This window comes from Sorex fumeus, unplaced genomic scaffold (genome assembly GCF_029834395.1).
Source record: "Sorex fumeus unplaced genomic scaffold, SorFum_2.1 ptg000063l, whole genome shotgun sequence".
Classification (NCBI taxonomy): domain Eukaryota; kingdom Metazoa; phylum Chordata; class Mammalia; order Eulipotyphla; family Soricidae; genus Sorex; species Sorex fumeus.
This window is the reverse complement of record NW_026606120.1, coordinates 54,540,560-54,559,287: the sequence shown is the minus strand read 5'-3', so window position 1 is coordinate 54,559,287 and position 18,728 is coordinate 54,540,560. Positions and strand designations below refer to the sequence as shown.

At 41.0% G+C, this 18,728-nt stretch overlaps 1 protein-coding gene and 1 pseudogene across 1 annotated transcript in view; both read right to left on the bottom strand.

Moving 5' to 3' along the window:
* AP2B1 (adaptor related protein complex 2 subunit beta 1) overlaps positions 1-18,728 on the bottom strand; it is a 156,598-nt gene that overhangs the window by 57,317 nt on the left and 80,553 nt on the right. Inside the window, exons 14-16 of the mRNA XM_056127620.1 lie at positions 18,437-18,629; positions 1,272-1,313; positions 322-468 (exon numbers count right to left, since the gene is read on the bottom strand). Coding sequence (XP_055983595.1) covers positions 322-468; positions 1,272-1,313; positions 18,437-18,629 — 382 coding nt within the window. The remainder of the gene's footprint in view (positions 1-321; positions 469-1,271; positions 1,314-18,436; positions 18,630-18,728) is intronic.
* Positions 6,963-7,461, bottom strand: LOC130035748 (ATP synthase F(0) complex subunit C2, mitochondrial-like; annotated as a pseudogene).

Genomic DNA, 18,728 nt, shown 5'->3' with positions numbered 1-18,728 from the left:
AAATGAAAAGAATGAGAAGTAAAAATGCAACCAGCCTCCCCCTTGACTGCTGTTCAAAAGAATTAGACTGATTTCAGGGTTGACTAGATAATTCTAAAGTGAGAAAAAAACTCCAATGCGTAATACTGTCAATTTTAAGTCTGCTTATAAAAATGATTCGTGAAGATGCCATGGCACCTTTTTAAAGCTAAATCTGAAGTCACCTTTACCATTCCGCTTAAATTCTTCAGAAGAGGGCCCCCCGACTTTGGAGTTTTTATCACAGAAATAACACAAGTATTAGAAGTAAATGCGAATCCATTCGAGTGTTGCTTTACTTACAGCTTTAGGCGCCACATAACCACCAGGTGCCATGCCTATCCCCGTAGAGAGCTCAAATAGGTCATTCAGACCACTGCTAACTACAGCAGGAGTAGGTGAAGGAGCAAAGGTTGTAGGCACTGATGATGGGATGAAGGACTGTCCCACCTGTAGGGAGAGATGGGGGAGGAGGATCAAGAAGAACAGATTAATAGTCCTTAAAAATATTGCTCTATATTGTAGAAGTATTTGTAAATCAGTAAAAACACACCATAATTACAAGGAGTGGAACTGGTGCATTCTTTGTGCTTTTAAGCATTATTTTTCATCGTAAGATAAACACACTCTTTAGAAGTTCTATCAAGTGATATAAATAGTATCAGATCACAATGATGCAAGATATTTTATGTCTGCTTCCAAGTTTAGCTTCCATGATTCTGTGCAAAAGACCAACAGGTACTCTAAGAAGCGGAAGTTTGTTTCTGTAGAAATAAACATCCAACTTACAGTTCCATTTCTTCTGGGTCTAGGTAAGCCTTCCTCATTTAGGCAGAAGGATCTGGTAAAGAACTCTCCCGGGAAACACTGACATTTACTCTCCCCAAACTTACTTAGGGGGAGACTCTTACTCTGATGCTCTGCTGACTCTGTCAGGTTGTTTTTAGATGGCACCAGAGAATAAGAGAATTCTCCAGTAAAGAAGGGAGGTTTTATTTTCTTTAGCTCTTTAAACAGGAAGATAAAGATCTCTGTAGACACCAGAGTGCTAGTTGTTAAAGATGTCCTATGCTCTGTGTAGTGTATGACTCCAACAACTGCAAGTAGCCGTAGGCAACTTTCTACTCTTTTAGTGCTATAGAGGTTTTGGTGTGCAGTGTTAGACAGCAGCAGTGGCTGGTTGAGAATGTGGGTATAGCAAGGCATCAACAGTGGGGAGCACAACCCAGGTGAAAAAAACAGATGGCACTTACTGCCGGACTTCCTCCAATGCCCCCGCCAAGGTCACTGCCAAGCTGAAAGAGAGAAAGGAGAGAGAGGAGAGAGCGGTAGAGTTCATTTAGCTAAGTATTAGATGCCCATACAGAATCTGCAAATTGCTCTAAGTAACCAGGAATACATGCTATTCAATTAATCTCCTACAGTCTTGAGTACTAGAGGGTCAAAGGGATAAGTCAAAGGGCAAAGTGCATGTTTTGCATGTGGGAATCCTAGATTCAATCCATGGACTGCTCCCCCAGGCACCATCAGGAGTCACCCCAACTCAGAGGAAGAAGTAGCTATCAAGCACTGCCAGGTGTGGTCCTAAAACAAACATTTTTTTTCTAGATTGTAAAGAAATATGTCTTAATATGGTATATAGGAATTTTGAGAAAACCTGGAACATCTTAGGTATGTTTTAGCTCCAATATTCCCACTGGGGCATACAGGCAAAGAGGACTTAAAAAAAGTTTGCACACTCCAGGAAATATTGTCTCTAAGTGGTAATGTTTTGTATGTGTGTTTTTTTCAAAAATATTTTATTTTTTTGCTTTTTGGGTCACACCCGCCTATGAACAGGTGTTACTCCTGGCTCTGCACTCAGGAATTACTCCTGGCAGTGCTCAGGGGACCATACGGGATGCTGGGAATCGAACCCGGGTTGGCTGAGTGCAAGGCAAACACCCTACTAATAAATCCCTCCAGCCCGTTTTTTATTCATTTTCAAAATAAATTTTAAAGGAGAGAAAAAGGAAAGAACAACTGAATTGTGCTTTTAGCTATAAATCCTTCTCCCTCACAAGAGGATGGAAATCAAACCAGTGGTGAGCTGCAATTCCAAGCTTTGAGAATGATAGGTAGAACAAGAATGATTTTTAAGTCTGAGACTTTCTTAAGGAAGAAAACAGCTGGAACAGTAAGATATCCCATCTGGAGAAGGCATGGAAAGACATACAATGTTTCGGACCACTTTCACAGTCAATACTACTGAGGAGAAACACTGATTTATTTGGAACAGATCTTTTTAAAAAGATGCCAACTACTGAAAACAGGACTAAAAGAGCTAGCTTGACCAAGGTAAAGGTAAAGGCCCTCCCGTTGATCGTCGATTTGCTCGAGCGGGCCCAGTAACGTCTCCACTGGAGACTTTGTTGTTACTGTGTCTGGCATATCGAATACTCTCGGTAGCTTGCCGGGCTCTCCGAGAGGGGCGGAGGAATCGAACTCGGGTCAGCCATGTTGGCCGCTTGTAAGGCAAACACCCTACCCGCTGTGCTATCGCTCCAGCCCCCCCCAAAAAAAATTATGTGCAGTCTTAGTCTTGCCTTTATTCCCTCAGGCCTCAGACATAATTTACCTGGAAGCCAGTCTTTCACAACAAAAGAATGGAAGAACTAAAGCTGATAAAAGCTGACATAAAGAAACATAAGACACATAAAACATAAAGTACATACAACTAAGGATGCTGTTTGAAAAGTAAAGACTGGGACCAGAGAAACAGTATAAGATAGTACAGCAGGTAAGGAGCTTGCCTTATAGTCAGCTGACCCGGGATTCAATCCCCAGCATCCATAAAATCTCCTGAGATCACCACCAGGAGCAAGCCCTGAGCACAGTGGGTATAGCCTAACCTCATTCTACCCCCACGACTTCAACTTGCAAAAAATAAAAAATAAAAATAAAAACCATCTTTTCTTTCTGTCACAGTTCCACATCTGTTTCCTCCTTAGTTCTCATTATGCATCTAAAATTCCCCTTTGAATCACTAATGCCTTTTTCGCTCTACAAAACCATCATTTCCTTGATAGTCTGCTACTTAGTGGACAGAAATGTAAACATCATTGGACTGTTTGTGCTCAAAGCAAATTCTACTGGCCTTCAGAATTTGGAAAAAAGATTTTATTTATCTTATCAATGAACAAAAATATCAGATAGATGAAGTCTGCCAAAACAGAAAAACAATAATATATTTAAGGACCGGAATAGTACAGCGATTAGGGTATTTGCTTGAATGAGGCTACCCGGGTTTGATCCCCAGCATCCCATATGGTCTCCCCCAAGCACCGTCAAGAGTAATTCCTTAGTGCAAAGCCAGGAGTAACTCCTGAGCATGGCCGGTGTGACCCCAAGAGACCCCCCTAAAAATCTATTTAAGACCTTGTGACACCTTTTCCCACCATGACAAAAAAAATCATCCAGGTAGGTGCTTCACAAACTGATATTAATAAGCTACAATGTACTGACCTACTGAGTACTCCAAACCTCAAAAAGCCAGTACTGCCAAAATCTGAAGAGTACTTACTTAATGACATGGAATGAAAAAACCAGATGGGTGGGTTGGACACCTTAGCTCCAACTCCAAATGCTAAGCAAACACTCTGCATATGGGAAGCCAAGGTTCAGTCTTGTATACTATATGGTCCCCTGAGCACTGTTGGGAATGAACCTCGAGTACAGAGCTAGAAGTAGCTTGTGAGCACTGCCAGGTATGATCTCCCCTGACCAAAATAAACAAATAAATAAACAAATAGCATCATAAAACAAAATGGTCATACACTTTTCCAAAAAGTAAGAATGTGAATAACTGGAAATGACCGAATAAAAAAATAAATAAAACTCATCTGTTTTCTCTGATCCTAGCATACACTTGCAACACATCTGAAAAGCAGTAAATTCCTTATTCCTCTTAATAATCAAAACACACACTATTAATTGAATACAAGCACAATGTAAAGATCCCGGGCAATGAGGTGAGTACACAAATAAAGATATAGAATTTGTGAAAAGACAGGAGAAATAAAGCATGAATGCAAGACCAGACAATAATACTAGAGTCAAAAGGGAATATTCTGAAGTGAAAAGTCTCTTCTCTTTGTGGCTAAAGAAAAATGAAGTTTCAAAGAGGTAGCAGTGTGGGCTTTAAAATGACGGGGGTGGGCCAGAGTGTCAGTACAGTGGGTACATCCTTGCCTTGCAGGTGACTGACCCAGATTCTATCCCCAGCACCCAATATGATCCCCTGAGCAAGGCGAGGAGTAATTCCAGAGTGCAAAGACAGGAGTAGGCCCTGACCATCACTGGGTGTGGCCCAAAAAACAAAAAACAAGAACAAAAGGGGGGAGGTGCTGATTATTTCTCTAAGAGCAGTGAACAAAGTATAAGAAAGTGTGAATACAGATTTGATTCAGATTCAAAGTATAAGAAAGTGTGAATACAGATTTGATTCAGAAATGTACGGTCAGTACATTTGATTCACTTATTATTTATTTAAGTAGCAGACTAGTTAAACAGGATAGCAATGTATTTGTTAAGTCACAAAAACTTTGCAAAGGCAGGCTGATTATGAGGACTTTAGTTTTCATTTCTTTTTCATAAAAATTTGGCAGCCACGTAGACTAAGATTTAATTAATTTTTTCTTTTTAGATTCCCCAGGGTGCCACATGCAAGGCAAGCGCTCTACCAACTATACTATCTCTCCAGTCTCAAAATCTGAAATTTCTAATAGTACTAACAACTATTTCAAATGTGTTCCACTTAAAGTATGAAAGCCATACTAACCACTAGTTTACAACCTTAGATACATGATATAATCAACCTTCTATATGTATAGAGTGTGTATATGGTGGGGATTTAAAATAAAGGGGTACTTCAGTCTTATCCCCAAAAATGACTTAACTGTTCTGACATTATTGGCTGATAATCAGAACTCTGAAAATTTCCTCTAGTGATTTTAATGTACAAGTTAAAAACCAAAGTCTTAGAGAATTAACTGTCATTTCAAACTAGACCAGCTTTATCTGTGTAGAAATTATTTTATAGTTAATTCATAAATCACTATCACTATCACCCCGTTGTTCATCGATTTGCTTGAGGGGCACCAGCAACATCTCCATTTATCCCTGTCACATGCTAGAGTAGCCCGATGGCATATTGGGGCTCATTCAGGGTCAGGGGAATGAGGACCTCATTGTTACTGTTTTTGGCATATTGAGTATGCCATGGGTAGCTTGCCAGGCTGTGCCGTGCAGGTGGGATACTCTTGATAGCTTGCCAGGCTCTCTGAGAGGGATGCAGGCTTTTGGGGCAGCCGCTAATCACCTTTACAGGTGTTCCCAGTCAGGCATATAGGCAGGCAGGATACTCTCGGTAGCCTGCTGGGTTCTCTGTGAGAACTAAACAATAACAACCGGGAGCTTGGTTTTATAGTCTCTGGATCTTGGCTGTTGATGGGGTTACACAGCAGTTGGTGGGTGTAACTGTCTAGCTACTGGAAGATGGGGGATCTGGGTGGAGGAGGCCCAGTCCCGAACTGAGCAGCCTTGGAGATCTCAGCCCCAAGTCCCGCACACCTGGGTTCCTCTGCCGGTTCCTCTATGTGTGAGGATGTTCTAGCGTGTGGAGAGTGGTCTCAGCATGGCTGTGGCTGGGTCCTGGAGGTCTTCAGCTGCCGGGGCTCTGCTCAGGGCAGAAAGGGAAACTCAACTTGCCCCCTTTATTATTTACTCATAAATTAAAAAGTTCAGAATAAAGCAGAAAGTAAAAAACCCTTCTTAAGAGGAGAATGCGAAATGTCTCATTTGTCCCGAACGTGTGATCTGGCTCCATGGCTTTCTGATGGGCATACCACCTTCTCCCCATAACCACCTTCTCCCCATAATAATTTTCCTTCTTTTTGGTTAGGCTTACAACCCAAGCTTGAATGAGATAGAATTCTTTATGGATCTGGATAGCACTCAATGGCAGGAAAGAAAAAATACACTCTAAGAGAAAAAGCAATTTTATGAAATGCACTAAAATCTGTAAAAGGCACTGAGACAGGCACTCACTGGTGGTGCTTATGGGAATAAAATCCACTTATAGCCCTTATTTTCTTTACTCTATTCTTATGATTACTAAATGATTATTATCTTGGCTGGAAAAGGTCTGACAACATCTTCCCTCCTTGTTGTTTGTCAACTTAATTCAACACCATGGAAGAAACTACAAGGCCATTTTTTTATTTTTTGTTTTTTCGTTTTGAGACTTACTCCTTACTGTACAACTCAGAAATTACTTCTGGTGGGGCTCAGGAGATCATATGGGATGCCAGGGATCAAATCCTGGTTGGCTGCGGGCAAGGCAAGCATTCTACCAGTTGTCTATTACTCAATCCCTAAAAGAGAATCCTGATACTCCTGTATGTTCCATATATCCAATGCAGCTCACTTTTAATTCAGAATAAATTTTATTAGAAACAGAATCCAAAGGGTATCAGAGTAATATAAAGGTTCACCAAACTGTACTATGTCCAGAGAGAAAGGGAAAGGTCAGTTTGTATGCGGGCCAAACCCAGTTGTGCTCTGAGCTTACTCCTGGCTCCTGTGCTCCAGGATCACTCCTGGTGGTACTGGAGAACTTATGTGGTGACAGGACTGAACCTATGTTGGACCTACAAGGCAAGCAAGCACCTTACCCACTGAGCTATCTCTTTGGCTTCAGAAATATCAATTTCTGTATTTATTTTCTAACTACCAAAACCATGGCTTACTGAGACTTTATTCGGCATCCTTTTTCACATCTTTTTAATACAGTACTCATCTTCCCTATGTCAAACCCTCAGCCAACCATTTTCCCTAGGCAGCCTGGGGAAGTTCAAAAGATGAACACACACAGGAGAAATAGCTATGGGAGATGGATGGCTCCTTCACACAGTGAAGAGAACAAGAAAGTCCACCAACACACAAAGGAGCCCGATGGCTTCGAGAAAGCAGTTGGAAAAGAGCTGTTGCTTCAGGGAAGGATTCCTGGCATCACCAACAATGAAGCTTCCAAACATAGTCCCTACCCTCGAGAATGCAGTTGGAAAAGAGCTGTTGCTTCAGGGCAGGATTCCTGGCATCACCAACGATGAGGCTTCCAAACACAGTCCCTACCCCAGCTCCAGAGGCCTAGTGTGGCAGGCCCAACCCCAATGAACTTGGCTGCTGTATCAGTTTCCTAGAAATGGCACTGGCTCGAAAACTGCAGCTCTCATCTCTTAGGGTCTCTGGTCATTTCAGCAACACAGCAGACAGTGATCTGCTCTGCAGCTGGGAGGTGCTCCTGACCAAGGTGGGGATGGAGATGAATTTGGCGAAGGCAGACATTTTCAGGGGATGAGGGGCTGTGGCAGGAGAGTTGTTCCCAGGACAGAGAAGACAGAAAGGGGACTCCCCCTTTTTATTTGGGAGGGGGCAAACCTGGAGATGCTCAGCGGTTACACCTGGTTCTGCGCTCAGGAATTACTCCTGATGGTGCTCAAGGGACCACATGGGGTGCCATGGATCAAAGCTGGGTTGGTCATGTACAAGGCAAGAGCTTACCTGCTGTACTATCCCTCTGGCCTTGGAATCTTTCCTCTTGACTGGAAAAGACTCTAAGGGGAGTTATTATTCTCTTTGAAAATATGAGAAAGGTAACACAGTATGGGCATGAGACAAATAAAGAGATGGAGCAAGGGAAGGGAGCCAATCACCCACAGAGTGGCCTCTATTTATAGTGATGAGCAGGCTGATCCAGATAAGGAAAGAAAGAAAGAAAGAAAGAAATAGGGAAAGAAAGAGGGAAAGAAAGAAAAGGGGGAGAGAGAGAGAGAGAGAGAGAGAGAGAGAGAGAGAGAGAGAGAGAGAGAGAATAAGCAAGCAAGAAAAACAGCAAAATCCAGAAAAGTTGTCATGTTCTGTACTAGCCAATAACCTTTTCAGTTCTGTTGCTGGTATCTGGTGTCAGAGAAAAATCCCCCTATTTGGTAATATCCTAAGCCCATATATATATCAGGAAGAGTACAACATCAGTCAAATTAGGGTCCTATAAAAAAAATGTAGGGGCTGGAGCAATAGCACAGTGGGTAGGGTGTTTGCCTTGCACGTGGCCAACCCGGGTTCAATTCCCAGCATTCCCAGTGATGGTCCCCCAAGCACTGCCAGGAGTGATTCCTGAGTGCACAGCCAGGAGTAACCCCTGAGCGTCGGCTGGGTGTGACCCAAAAAAAGCAAAAAAAAAATTTTTTTTAAATGTAGTGATTTCTGGGGCTGGAGAAATAGCACAGCGGGTAAGGCGTTTGCCTTGCACGCAGCCGACCCAGGTTTGATTCCCAGTATCCCATATGGTCCCCTGAGCACCACCAGGAGTAACTCCTGAGTGCAGAGCTATGAGTAACCCCTGTGCAACGCCAGGTGTGACCCAGAAAGCAAAAAAAAGAAAAAAAGTAGTGATTTCTATGAACTGGCTAAAGCCATGGGAGAAAAAGGCTAGATATACTGAATATGGCTTAATCTTAACCTTAAGAATCAATATTCAGAGTTCTAAATGTTTCAGAGTTGAATAATTTCCACTGTTTCTATGATTGCCTTACTAAAGCTGTCATTTTCTATAGGAAGGCAAGATCCATTATAAACCTAGAACAAATTCAGGATACAGGATGATGGAGGAAGGGGAGTATCACTTTCATTAAAATAGTACTTCAAATATTTAATATTGAGTATACTTTTCCTATAGATTTGTAACTGATACCTAATTCCATTTTTTTTTTTTGCATGTGATACAGGTTCCCAAGCCATTGCCTAATTCATGGTAACTGTGGTCATTAATGGCACAGAGAATGATATTGCCACGTGGCTGCTGCCAAAGAGCAGCCAGTTCTCCAGGGCCAAGACAGACAGGAGTGCCCAGTGGGGCTCAATGCACATGTAACTACATAATCATGTGCTGCTGCCCTATGAACTCAGTGACAGGATGGAAGCAGTGATTTCAAGGTGACTTTTTATCACTTCTGAGTTCAAGGAATTTCAATGCAACTGCTGCAATAGAGCCAAGAGTAGCCAAAATTTTGAGAGCTAATTTTATATACAGCTCCAGTTTAAGTTCCTAGGAGGAAACACCCTCAGTTCAATGGGGAGCTCAAGACTGAAGTTCTTTATAAAGATTTTTAGAAGAACTTTTATAAACATTAATTTATAAAAATTAACTAGGGAGGGGCTGGAGCGATAGCACAGCGGGTAGGGCGTTTGCCTTGCTCGCAGCCAACTTGGCCGACACAGGTTCGATTCCCAGCATCCCATATGGTCCCCCGAGCACTGCCGGAGCAATTCCTGAGTGCATAAGCCAGGAGTAACCCCTGAGCATCGCCGGATGTGACCCCCCCAAAAAAATTAACTAGGGAGTGGAGAGGCCAGAGAGATAGTATAATGGGCGAGATGCTTGCCTTGCACCTGGCCTACCCGGGTTTGATCCCTGGCATTCCATATGGTCCCCTGAGCACTGCCAGGATTGATCCCTTAGCACAGAGCCAGGAGTAATCCCTGAGCACTGCTGGGTGTGGCCAAAATTAAAAAAAAATTTTAAATTAACTGAGGGGGCCCAGAGAGATAGTACAGAGGTCCACACACTTGATCCCAGCACAAATCTCTGAAGCCACTTATGATCCCCTGAGCTCTTCTGGGTGTGGGCCCCAAAGCCAAAATTATCAAAGTTCAAAAAGTTAACTGAGGGACAAGGGACAGGTTCAAAAGAGTTGGATGCCTCATTTTATACCTGGAAGTGCCTGGTCTACCAAGTATCACTGGTCCCCAAATCAAGTGAGATGGTGACTAAGAAGAAACTTTCAAGGCACCTTCGAGGTATATCTGATCAGACCAAAGTCTAAAACTGTCAAGTTGTCTGAAGTACCTAGAGATATTCTCTTAGTCAGTGATTCAGGTCTTAAATTCTGATTTTTATTTGCTTCTATCTAGAGTCATTGCCTCTTATTAATTGGTTTTCAGAGTTGCTTTAACTGACAGGCGTATGGAATACTATATCAATAGCTGTTACTCAAGAGTCAAAATAGAATAATGTAAAAAATAGTATACAGAGACTCCCATCGAAAGCAATGAAATATATCAAAATCCTTTCAGTGTCAAAACATCAATCTGTGTTTCTTCTAATAGGGTTTTAGACGTTTAAAAGGCACATGCCATCTCCATGGTGAAAGTGTGGTTTTCAGCTGCTGAGCTGCAAATTTTAATTTAATTTTCAGTAAGCTGTTCAGAAAAAACATCAAATATAATCACATTAAATTGGTAAAAGAATCTGAAATTACACAAAAGCAAACTGAAACAAACTGGAGGAAGGATTTAACCTGGAACAGCATAAATGAGTTGAGATAATACCAAAATCATCACAGGGGCCAGAGCGATAGTGCCTTTGCCTTGCATTCAGGCCTGGGTTTGATACCCAGCATCACAATATGATCTCCTGAGTCTTCCAGTACAGATCCCTTAAGCACAGAGTCAGAAAAATCTCTGGGAACTGAAAAGTATGGCCACAAAACAAAACAAAACTCACAAAACTCACCTTGAAGGAGGAAAAAAAAGATTATCAACAGAAAATTAGAGATTAACAGATTATTTCCTGAAATAGAACTGGAAACAGATGTGACAAGAAGACTGGCCAGAGGGCTGGAGCAACAGTGCAGGGGGGAGGGAATTTGTCTTGAACGTAGTCAATATAGGTACAATGCCTGGCATCCCATACAAAAAGATATGCAAATGCTCTTGTCAGGAAATAGGACCACTGACAAGAACAAGTGGGAACAGCACAGTAAGCTGTAGTGAGCACAAAAACCAAAATGCAAGCACCACAGCTAGAGTGCAACCACAACAAGCAAATGCACAAGGACCATAATGAAGGAAGTATGGCCCTCATCCAGCACTGTGGTGATAGCAAGAACAAGAACAAGCACTTAGCACTGTAGCACTGCCCTCCCATTGTCATCGATTTGCTCGAGCGGGCACCAGTACCATAGAAAAATAGAAAAGGGAAAATCAATTTGGGGAGGAAAGGACCTTTACTAGAGGAAATACACTGCTGATGGTTTAAATAACTCATTTGCCCTGAAAGCAGTAGTTTAGATCACTGTTCACTACCAAACTAATGGCAAGATAAGATTTCGTGGCTCTACTTAAGGTAAGGGTTAAGAGGAATAATTTCATTGTTCTTGTTATAAGATGTCTAAACTTATTAAGCTCCTCTATTCATGAACATATCTATGTCCTCACCTCAACTTTCACATAACTCCTAATAGCATGCTAGACCCAGACCCAGGCACCTGGGAGGTACAGAAGGGCGGGGACTGGGAACAACAAGCCTTGTATTTTATATTAAACATGCATTTAACTAAACATTCTAAGGCTTAACACATCAATATTAGTCCTGGTTTACATTATTTAACATCAACTAAGACAACAGGCAAGTTTATCCCAAAGCTTGAAAAACCTACACTCTTGCCTTGTACTTCAGAGATTGTGTAGTCCCATTTGAGAAGGATCGGTATTACGTAAAAACTAGATTCTATCCTAGAAGATGACAGTAACAAACTGTAGAAATCAAAGGGTAGTAGAAGGAACACAAATTTTAGAGCTTTGAAGAACTCTTGAGTTGGAATCCTGAGACTTGCAATGTCAACTTCAGTTTTCTTTAAAGTGGGGTTTAATTATCCTGCAGGGTGACTCCATGGAGAAATTATGAAAGATCTATCAGAGGGACTGGCACAGACACAGTCACTCAACTAGTGACTGGTAACTAGTCCCCAATCTTTTACAAAAGATAACAAATCTTTTGTAAATCTATGCACTGACAAAAGGAGAATGGTTACAGAAGTCACACTGAGAAGTTCACCAGGAAAACTGAGCTATAATTTACAAAGATTTTTCTGGACTATCAACTCCAGGGAATGAGCTCTTAAATCATGGCAAATTTTAGTCAGCGGAAGAAACATGAAGATGCAAAAATGTGTACAAGGCAGTTCCCATAAGCTAAAAAATTTAGATTATATTAGTAATATGGTTTATGACCTTAAGATACCTAAAGTAACCTTTTACCTAAATGATAAGAGAGTGGAAGGTCAATCCCCCCCCCCCCCCCCCCCCCCGGGCCACATTTGGCAGTGCTTAGGGTTTATTCTGGGCTCTGTATCCAGAGATCATCTAAAGTGGTGCTTGGGAAGCCACAATATGGGGTTATCCAGGTACAGGAAAAGAACCTTAGCTTCTATACGTGTCTCTCCAGACCCCCAGAGTAGAAGGTTTTGAAAAACATATTAGGGAGTTAGGAAAAGCCAATCTCTTTCTATTCTACTCCACTCTGGCTGGGCACCAACTGAACATTTCTCTAGGAGGAAATAGTATAGAGGAAGTGCATTCTGAATAATGCTTTTATTCCATTTCTGATGCATAATAAGCAACATGATCTAAGTAGAATTAATGACCAGCACCTCAGATAACAAAAGGCTGTATGTAATTCAGCAAGCAAAAAACCCCTTGAGATTCCATGATTCTGTTAGTGATTGCCATATATATCCAGCTCATTAGCAAATGGTGTATCTTTGTAACATGTATGCATGAGCTATGCACATGGGCATCAGCTTAACTCCCATACTCAACTAAATCAGAAGGATCTTCAAAGAGTCACACTACCAAGAATGGGCAGTTTCAAAGATTCAGTACTATCTTTTTACAAAGGTATCAACAGGCTAGATCATGTGCACAGAATCACAAGGTCCCAAATTCAATCCCCAGCATAGAATGGCCTCCTGAGTACTTCCAGGTGGCCCTGGGGAACCCCCCCACCTACACACACACACACACACACACACACTCCACAAACAACAAAAATCAAAAGAAAAAAAAAACAATTTCTAAAAAACGAAAGATAGTAGAGTTCATGTTCTACAAGTAGAACGGATAAACCATGTAAGTTCTTGAATTTGTTCATAAGGGTAACAGTGAGATTTCTAAAAACAGGAGGAAGAAACTAAAGAGTTAAAGCCAAGAGAGTATACTAATGGGCAAATAATAAATAAGGATCAAGTGTTCCAGGAAGTAGGCTGAAATGGAAATATAGGAAATAATTTTGATTTGACTCTTGTGATGAAAAGAGCCCTCCATTTAAACATTCTGAATACTCTGATTCAATCAATGATTTTCAAAGGTGCAAGCCTTTAAAAAAAGGAAGGAGAAGGTGTGGCGTGAAACTGTGTGCTTACACCACAACAATATCCTAACTTCACTCTCCCTTTAGCATAAAAGTGACAGCTGTTATGAGTCGTATTATGGTGAGAAGAAAGTGAAATTTTTCAGGTATGCTGTGGCAAAAATGATTAGGTAAACTGGTATTTTCTGAATGGCAATTTTAGAAAAAGACACACTGACTATATCTCAACACTCTGTTAAATGCAGAAGTCTGTGATGGCTCAGTGCAGAGTACCTGTCTTACAGGTGTGAGACCTTGAGTTTGGTCCCTACACTGAGTGTGATACCTGGGAGCTCTGTTTGGGACCCCTCAAGCTGCTACAAGATGTGTGTGATCTCAGGCACCTCACTGTGCGAGCAAGCACTCCAAATAAGGGGTGTGACTCCAGTGAAAACTATAACCTAGTGTGTACCTCCCTTGGTCCTAGAAAAAAGTGACAACAACAATGGGAAGGAAACAGTTAAAATAATTTTAAAAAATGCATAAGAAAAGAGGTTGAACAAGAACTAATAGGAGAATCACCAGGATATGAATAGAGAATAACAGTATTTTCTTATGACCATCAAATTTTAAGAAAGAAAAAGAAGAAAATAATTTAAAACAGGAAATAATTTTCAGTATCCCAATTATACAAAGTGAGCAAGAGTTAAAAAAAAAAAGGACCTGAGTATGCCTAAATTGGTCAAATTCAACTGATAGATAATTTTTGAAAGTTTGGATCACCTAAATAGCAAATGAAAAAAAAATGTCCTGAGGGTGGGAGAAGAACCAAGGTAAAAGAATCTGTTTTTGCAACTGCTCTAGGGTTAGGTCGAATACTAACAGTATTTTATTTTTTTAAATAATCTACTAGGTGGGCTGCACCTCAGTGCGTGCTTCACATGAACCAGGCTCTGGGTTTCATCCTGGGCACCTATATAATCATGGGACTATTGATGCAGCCAGAGTAGAGAACCACAAAACATGGAAATAAAAGTTGGCTGCTGCCATGCTTCATTACTGCAGCACACCACTGACCTCTATGGGTAAGGTGCTGCTAGACACCAACAATAAAAGCAGCAATAGGATCCAGAGCAAGTATTTCTCAACGTGGGGCCACATGGCCTCCTTTTGAGACTCCAGCATATTTCAAAGAGATCACAGGTGAAAACTTCAACATGGCCGACCCGAGTTCGATTCCTCCGCCCCTCTGGAGAGCCCGGCAAGCTACCGAGAGTCTCTCGCCCGCACAGCAGAGCCTGGCAAGCTCCCCGTGACGTATTCGATATGCCAGACACAGTAACAACAAAGTCTCCAATGGAGACGTTACTGGGCCCGCTCGAGCAAAAGACAACTGATAGGACAGGGAAGGGGGTAATGCTGACAGACATTCTAAAATGAACACTAGGTCGACCTGAGCCTGGCTTAGCAGATAATTAATTCTTGCCCAATTTTAAATGGGAACTCGATCAAATTCACCACGCCTAAGAGTGCCAGTCCTCTGGGAGTAAAATAATGAAAATAGGGACTGGAGCAAGAGTACTGTGGGTAGACAGTGGCTGACCCGGGTTCGATCCCCTTGCACCCCGTATGATCACCTGAGCACTGCGAGGAATGATTCCGGAGCACAGAGCTAGGAGTAAGCCCTGAGTAGCACCAGGTATGGTTCAAAAAAACCAAAACCAAAAAAAACCACCTTCAACCATTTCTTGTTCCCCATCAATTAATTTGGGGAAGATGAGGAACTCTTTTTCTAGGAGACTAAGAAGTTAAGAAAAAAAGGCGTCTCCATTTATCAGCAGCTATAGTTCAAACACTGAAGAATGTGGTACCCAGTGTTCATGGTTACTCTAGGTCCTTACTATGCAAAACATGGCTCATAGATCTGGGAGTTTGTTAGAAGTATAAACTGCTAGATTTTAAGTCACACCAACTAAAATCAGAATCTGTCTTATACAAAGAGATGCATGAGTACAATATAGTTTACTAAGAACTGTTGTATGGCGCTGAAGCAATAACACAGAGGATAGGGCATTTGTCTTGCACGTGGCCGACCAAGGTTCAAACCCCAGCATCCCATATGGTCCCCTGAGCACCACCAGGAGTAATTCCTGAGTGCAAAGCCAGGAGTAACGCCTGTGCATTGCTGAGTGTGAACCAAAAAGAAAAAAAGAAAAAAAAAAAAGCACTGCTGTAAATAATTCATTCAAGAAATGGGTCTATCTATACTCTAAGTGCAAATTGTAAGAATTATTTTTCTTTATTTCATTGACTAATCTGTACAAGTACAATAAAACCTTTTAAAAAGGAGCACAGTAAACTGCTGTCTTAGAAACTAATCTTCCACATGGCCAGATTTATGCCTTTCTTGCAATGTTTTCTTAAAAGAAATCTTAGTTCTCTGAATGAATATATATTTAGCTACATACAGACAAAGCAAAAGGAAAGTTTTTCTGCCTTCTCATTTTAATTTCTAGATATATTTGTATTTAAAATTAAGCTGCCAAACACAGTAACAAGAAGTCTCACAATGGAGACGTTACTGGGCCTGCTTGAGCAAATCAATGAACAACGGGAGGACAGACAGACAGACAGATAAAATTAAGCTAACTAGAACTACATATACTTTTTGTAGTTATAATACGAAGTATACCATTTAAAACCCCTAAGTCAGAAAAATTTAGTATAAATTACATAGGGACAGCGCTACATAATAAAGGTTGCATAGAACTTAGAAAATCAATCAGAAAACTACTATTAATCTTAAAAAAAAAATCCTTTCCCAAAAAGAGGTTTTTTTAAAAAAAAGCCTATATAGAATTCTGATTACTGCAACCTAGAAAAGTTCTAACAGCTTCTCTATCTGAAGTAATACTGCAGGCATTCTCTAACAGGTGACTGAATAGCGATTGTAAAGTAAGGAAAAAATTCACTGGTCAAGAGCTAAGACGGGCTGGAGCGATAGTACTGTGGGTAAGGCCTTGCACATGGCCAACTTGGGTTTGATCCCCAGTATCCCATATGGTCCCCCAAGAACCGCCAAGAGTAATTCCTGAATGCAAAGCCAGGAGTAACCCCTATGCATCACCAGGTTTGACCCAAAAAGAAAACAAACAAGGAGCTAATACAAAACCAAGTGTAAGTAATGCATCGTATTGTTTCCTATGCCAAAGTGTGTAAAGAAATGAGAGTGTAGTATTCTGACCCAGGAAACATCAAAACATAGAGGACAATACCCAAACAACACAGGACATAGTCCTGGAGGTCCCCCAAGCCCCATCTGGATGGCCCTTGTGGTCTCCAGCACTGCAGGGTCTGAGAAACCCTGTGCCCTTGAGCCCTAATACTGAACTGCCAGACCAGTTGGTTTAGTATCTTATGGAATAGCCCCCCGGAGCTCCATGAGCATCATTTGGAAGGCACTTTCCCCAATAAACAATCCAAAACACAAAGGACCTCTTTCTCCTCACTATTTTTAAAACAAATCTGTCATTCTTTAAAAAAGAAAAAAAATTACATATATACATCTATATATATCTATAAATTTACTTTTTTTTTGGGGGGGGCACACTAGCATTGTGCTTAGAGATTATCCCTGGCTCTGTGCTCATGGATCACTCTTGGCAGTGCTCAGGGAACCTTATGTGGCATTAGTGATCAAACCAGAGTAGGTTCCTGCAAGGCAAGTGTCTTACGCCCATACAATTACTCCAGCCCAAATTTGTTATTCTTAGGTGCAATCAGCCTATCATGTCAGACAGACATAAGCCACCAGGCAAAGTGATAAGTAGATTTGTTTCTGGCATAAACTTGAGGAGGACAAAACAATTTAAGCTGTAAATATGTCAAGAGATTAGAAAGAGCAATTTTCATGTTTATAAGGCATTTCTGGGAGTCTCCACAAATATACCAATATTCATGCTTCAGTTTCCCTGAGTTTATAAGGAGTCTGTGTAGTAATGCATCATAATCCTGTGGAAGTTGCTCTATATAATCATTTCTATTCATTAAAGACATGAATATGAAAAGCAAATGCTAATAAGCCCACAGAAGACACCAAGTGTGTGCACTGTGTCAGTAGCTTGGTCAATATTGATTCTGAAAGCAGTGACTCTCCATTAGTAAAATGTACAACCCACAGAGATATGACTATTATTCTTTTCCTTAAATTCTCTTTACACTAAAAAGTAAATGTACCTATGTGATTGGCATAAATCCCAGACATCATACTGTTTACAAAAGTAGGAGAGAAAATGTTGATGCGTATAGCAGGAAATAAGGCTTTCTTGTTTATAGAATCTCTGGGAACATTTATTTTCATATCAATGGCATCTGCTTTCCAATATCTTCTGTTGGAAAATAAATCAGTTTGTTGATCACCTTTATAATTATCAGTTATGACAAACATCTTATCTGCAAGCACCTAGCTAAAACAAGCTCTTCTTACTCCACACCACAGTTTAGTGCCTTGCTGAAGGGAGTCATGTGATGAGACCTGTTTTGTTTTTTTTTCCTGTCTTCCTCTTCACAAAGTATTTCTTCTCATTTATTGCACAGATCAATAAAAACTAACTGTAGTTCCTATTGGTGGTACATATTTAGATACTCTAGGCTTTGGAATCTTTCAGTATTAGAATTCAGGAAGCTAATTAAATTGGAAGTATGACACAGTGGAGGAAGTGGGGAAAGAAGGGAAAAGAAATCAGCCAAAATGGTACTCCCAATTGAAAAACACAAATCATTTAAATGGCTGTCTCGAAACCTTGCAGAACCACACAAGGCACAAGACACTAAAATATAAAAAGGGAAATATTCAAAGGCCCCCAAATAGAATGACATCTTTGAGGTTATTATTCATGTAAAAAGGGAAATCTGCAGGGGCTACCCAGAAAAGAGAAGCAGGGAAAATGACAATAGGTTGGTCAAACACCAAATGTTCTAGTTAGTGGCAGGGACAACAAAATAATCCTGAACACTTTTGACACAGCCCATTATGTAATATTAAGGAACTCTAATGGCAAATAATCCTTTCCTTATCAAAGGACATTTTGATAATTGCTCAGCATGAAAAGGTCAAGTTCTAAAAACCATACAATTTAAAGTTCTTAAACATACCAAGAATTTAAAATAACCAGAATGACAGATGCTTACCAGACTATCTAGGCCTCCTCCCAAGAGATCCACGGCTCCCATCGGCACGGAGGACAGCTGTGGCATATTGACTGGGGGACCGAGATCAAGGTTTAAAAGATCTCCCAGAAGGTCACCTTGAGAGGGAATAACCTGAGGCTGTTCCAGGTTGGTGGCAGTGGTGGTGCCAACGGGGCTGTCGCCCGCATCAGTGCTGCAGTTATGCAAAAAGGGGAAAGGAAAAGTCAATCTTTTGACCTGACACAAAACACCAAGGCAACAAGGAAAAAATATCTCTTATTTTGTAATTACT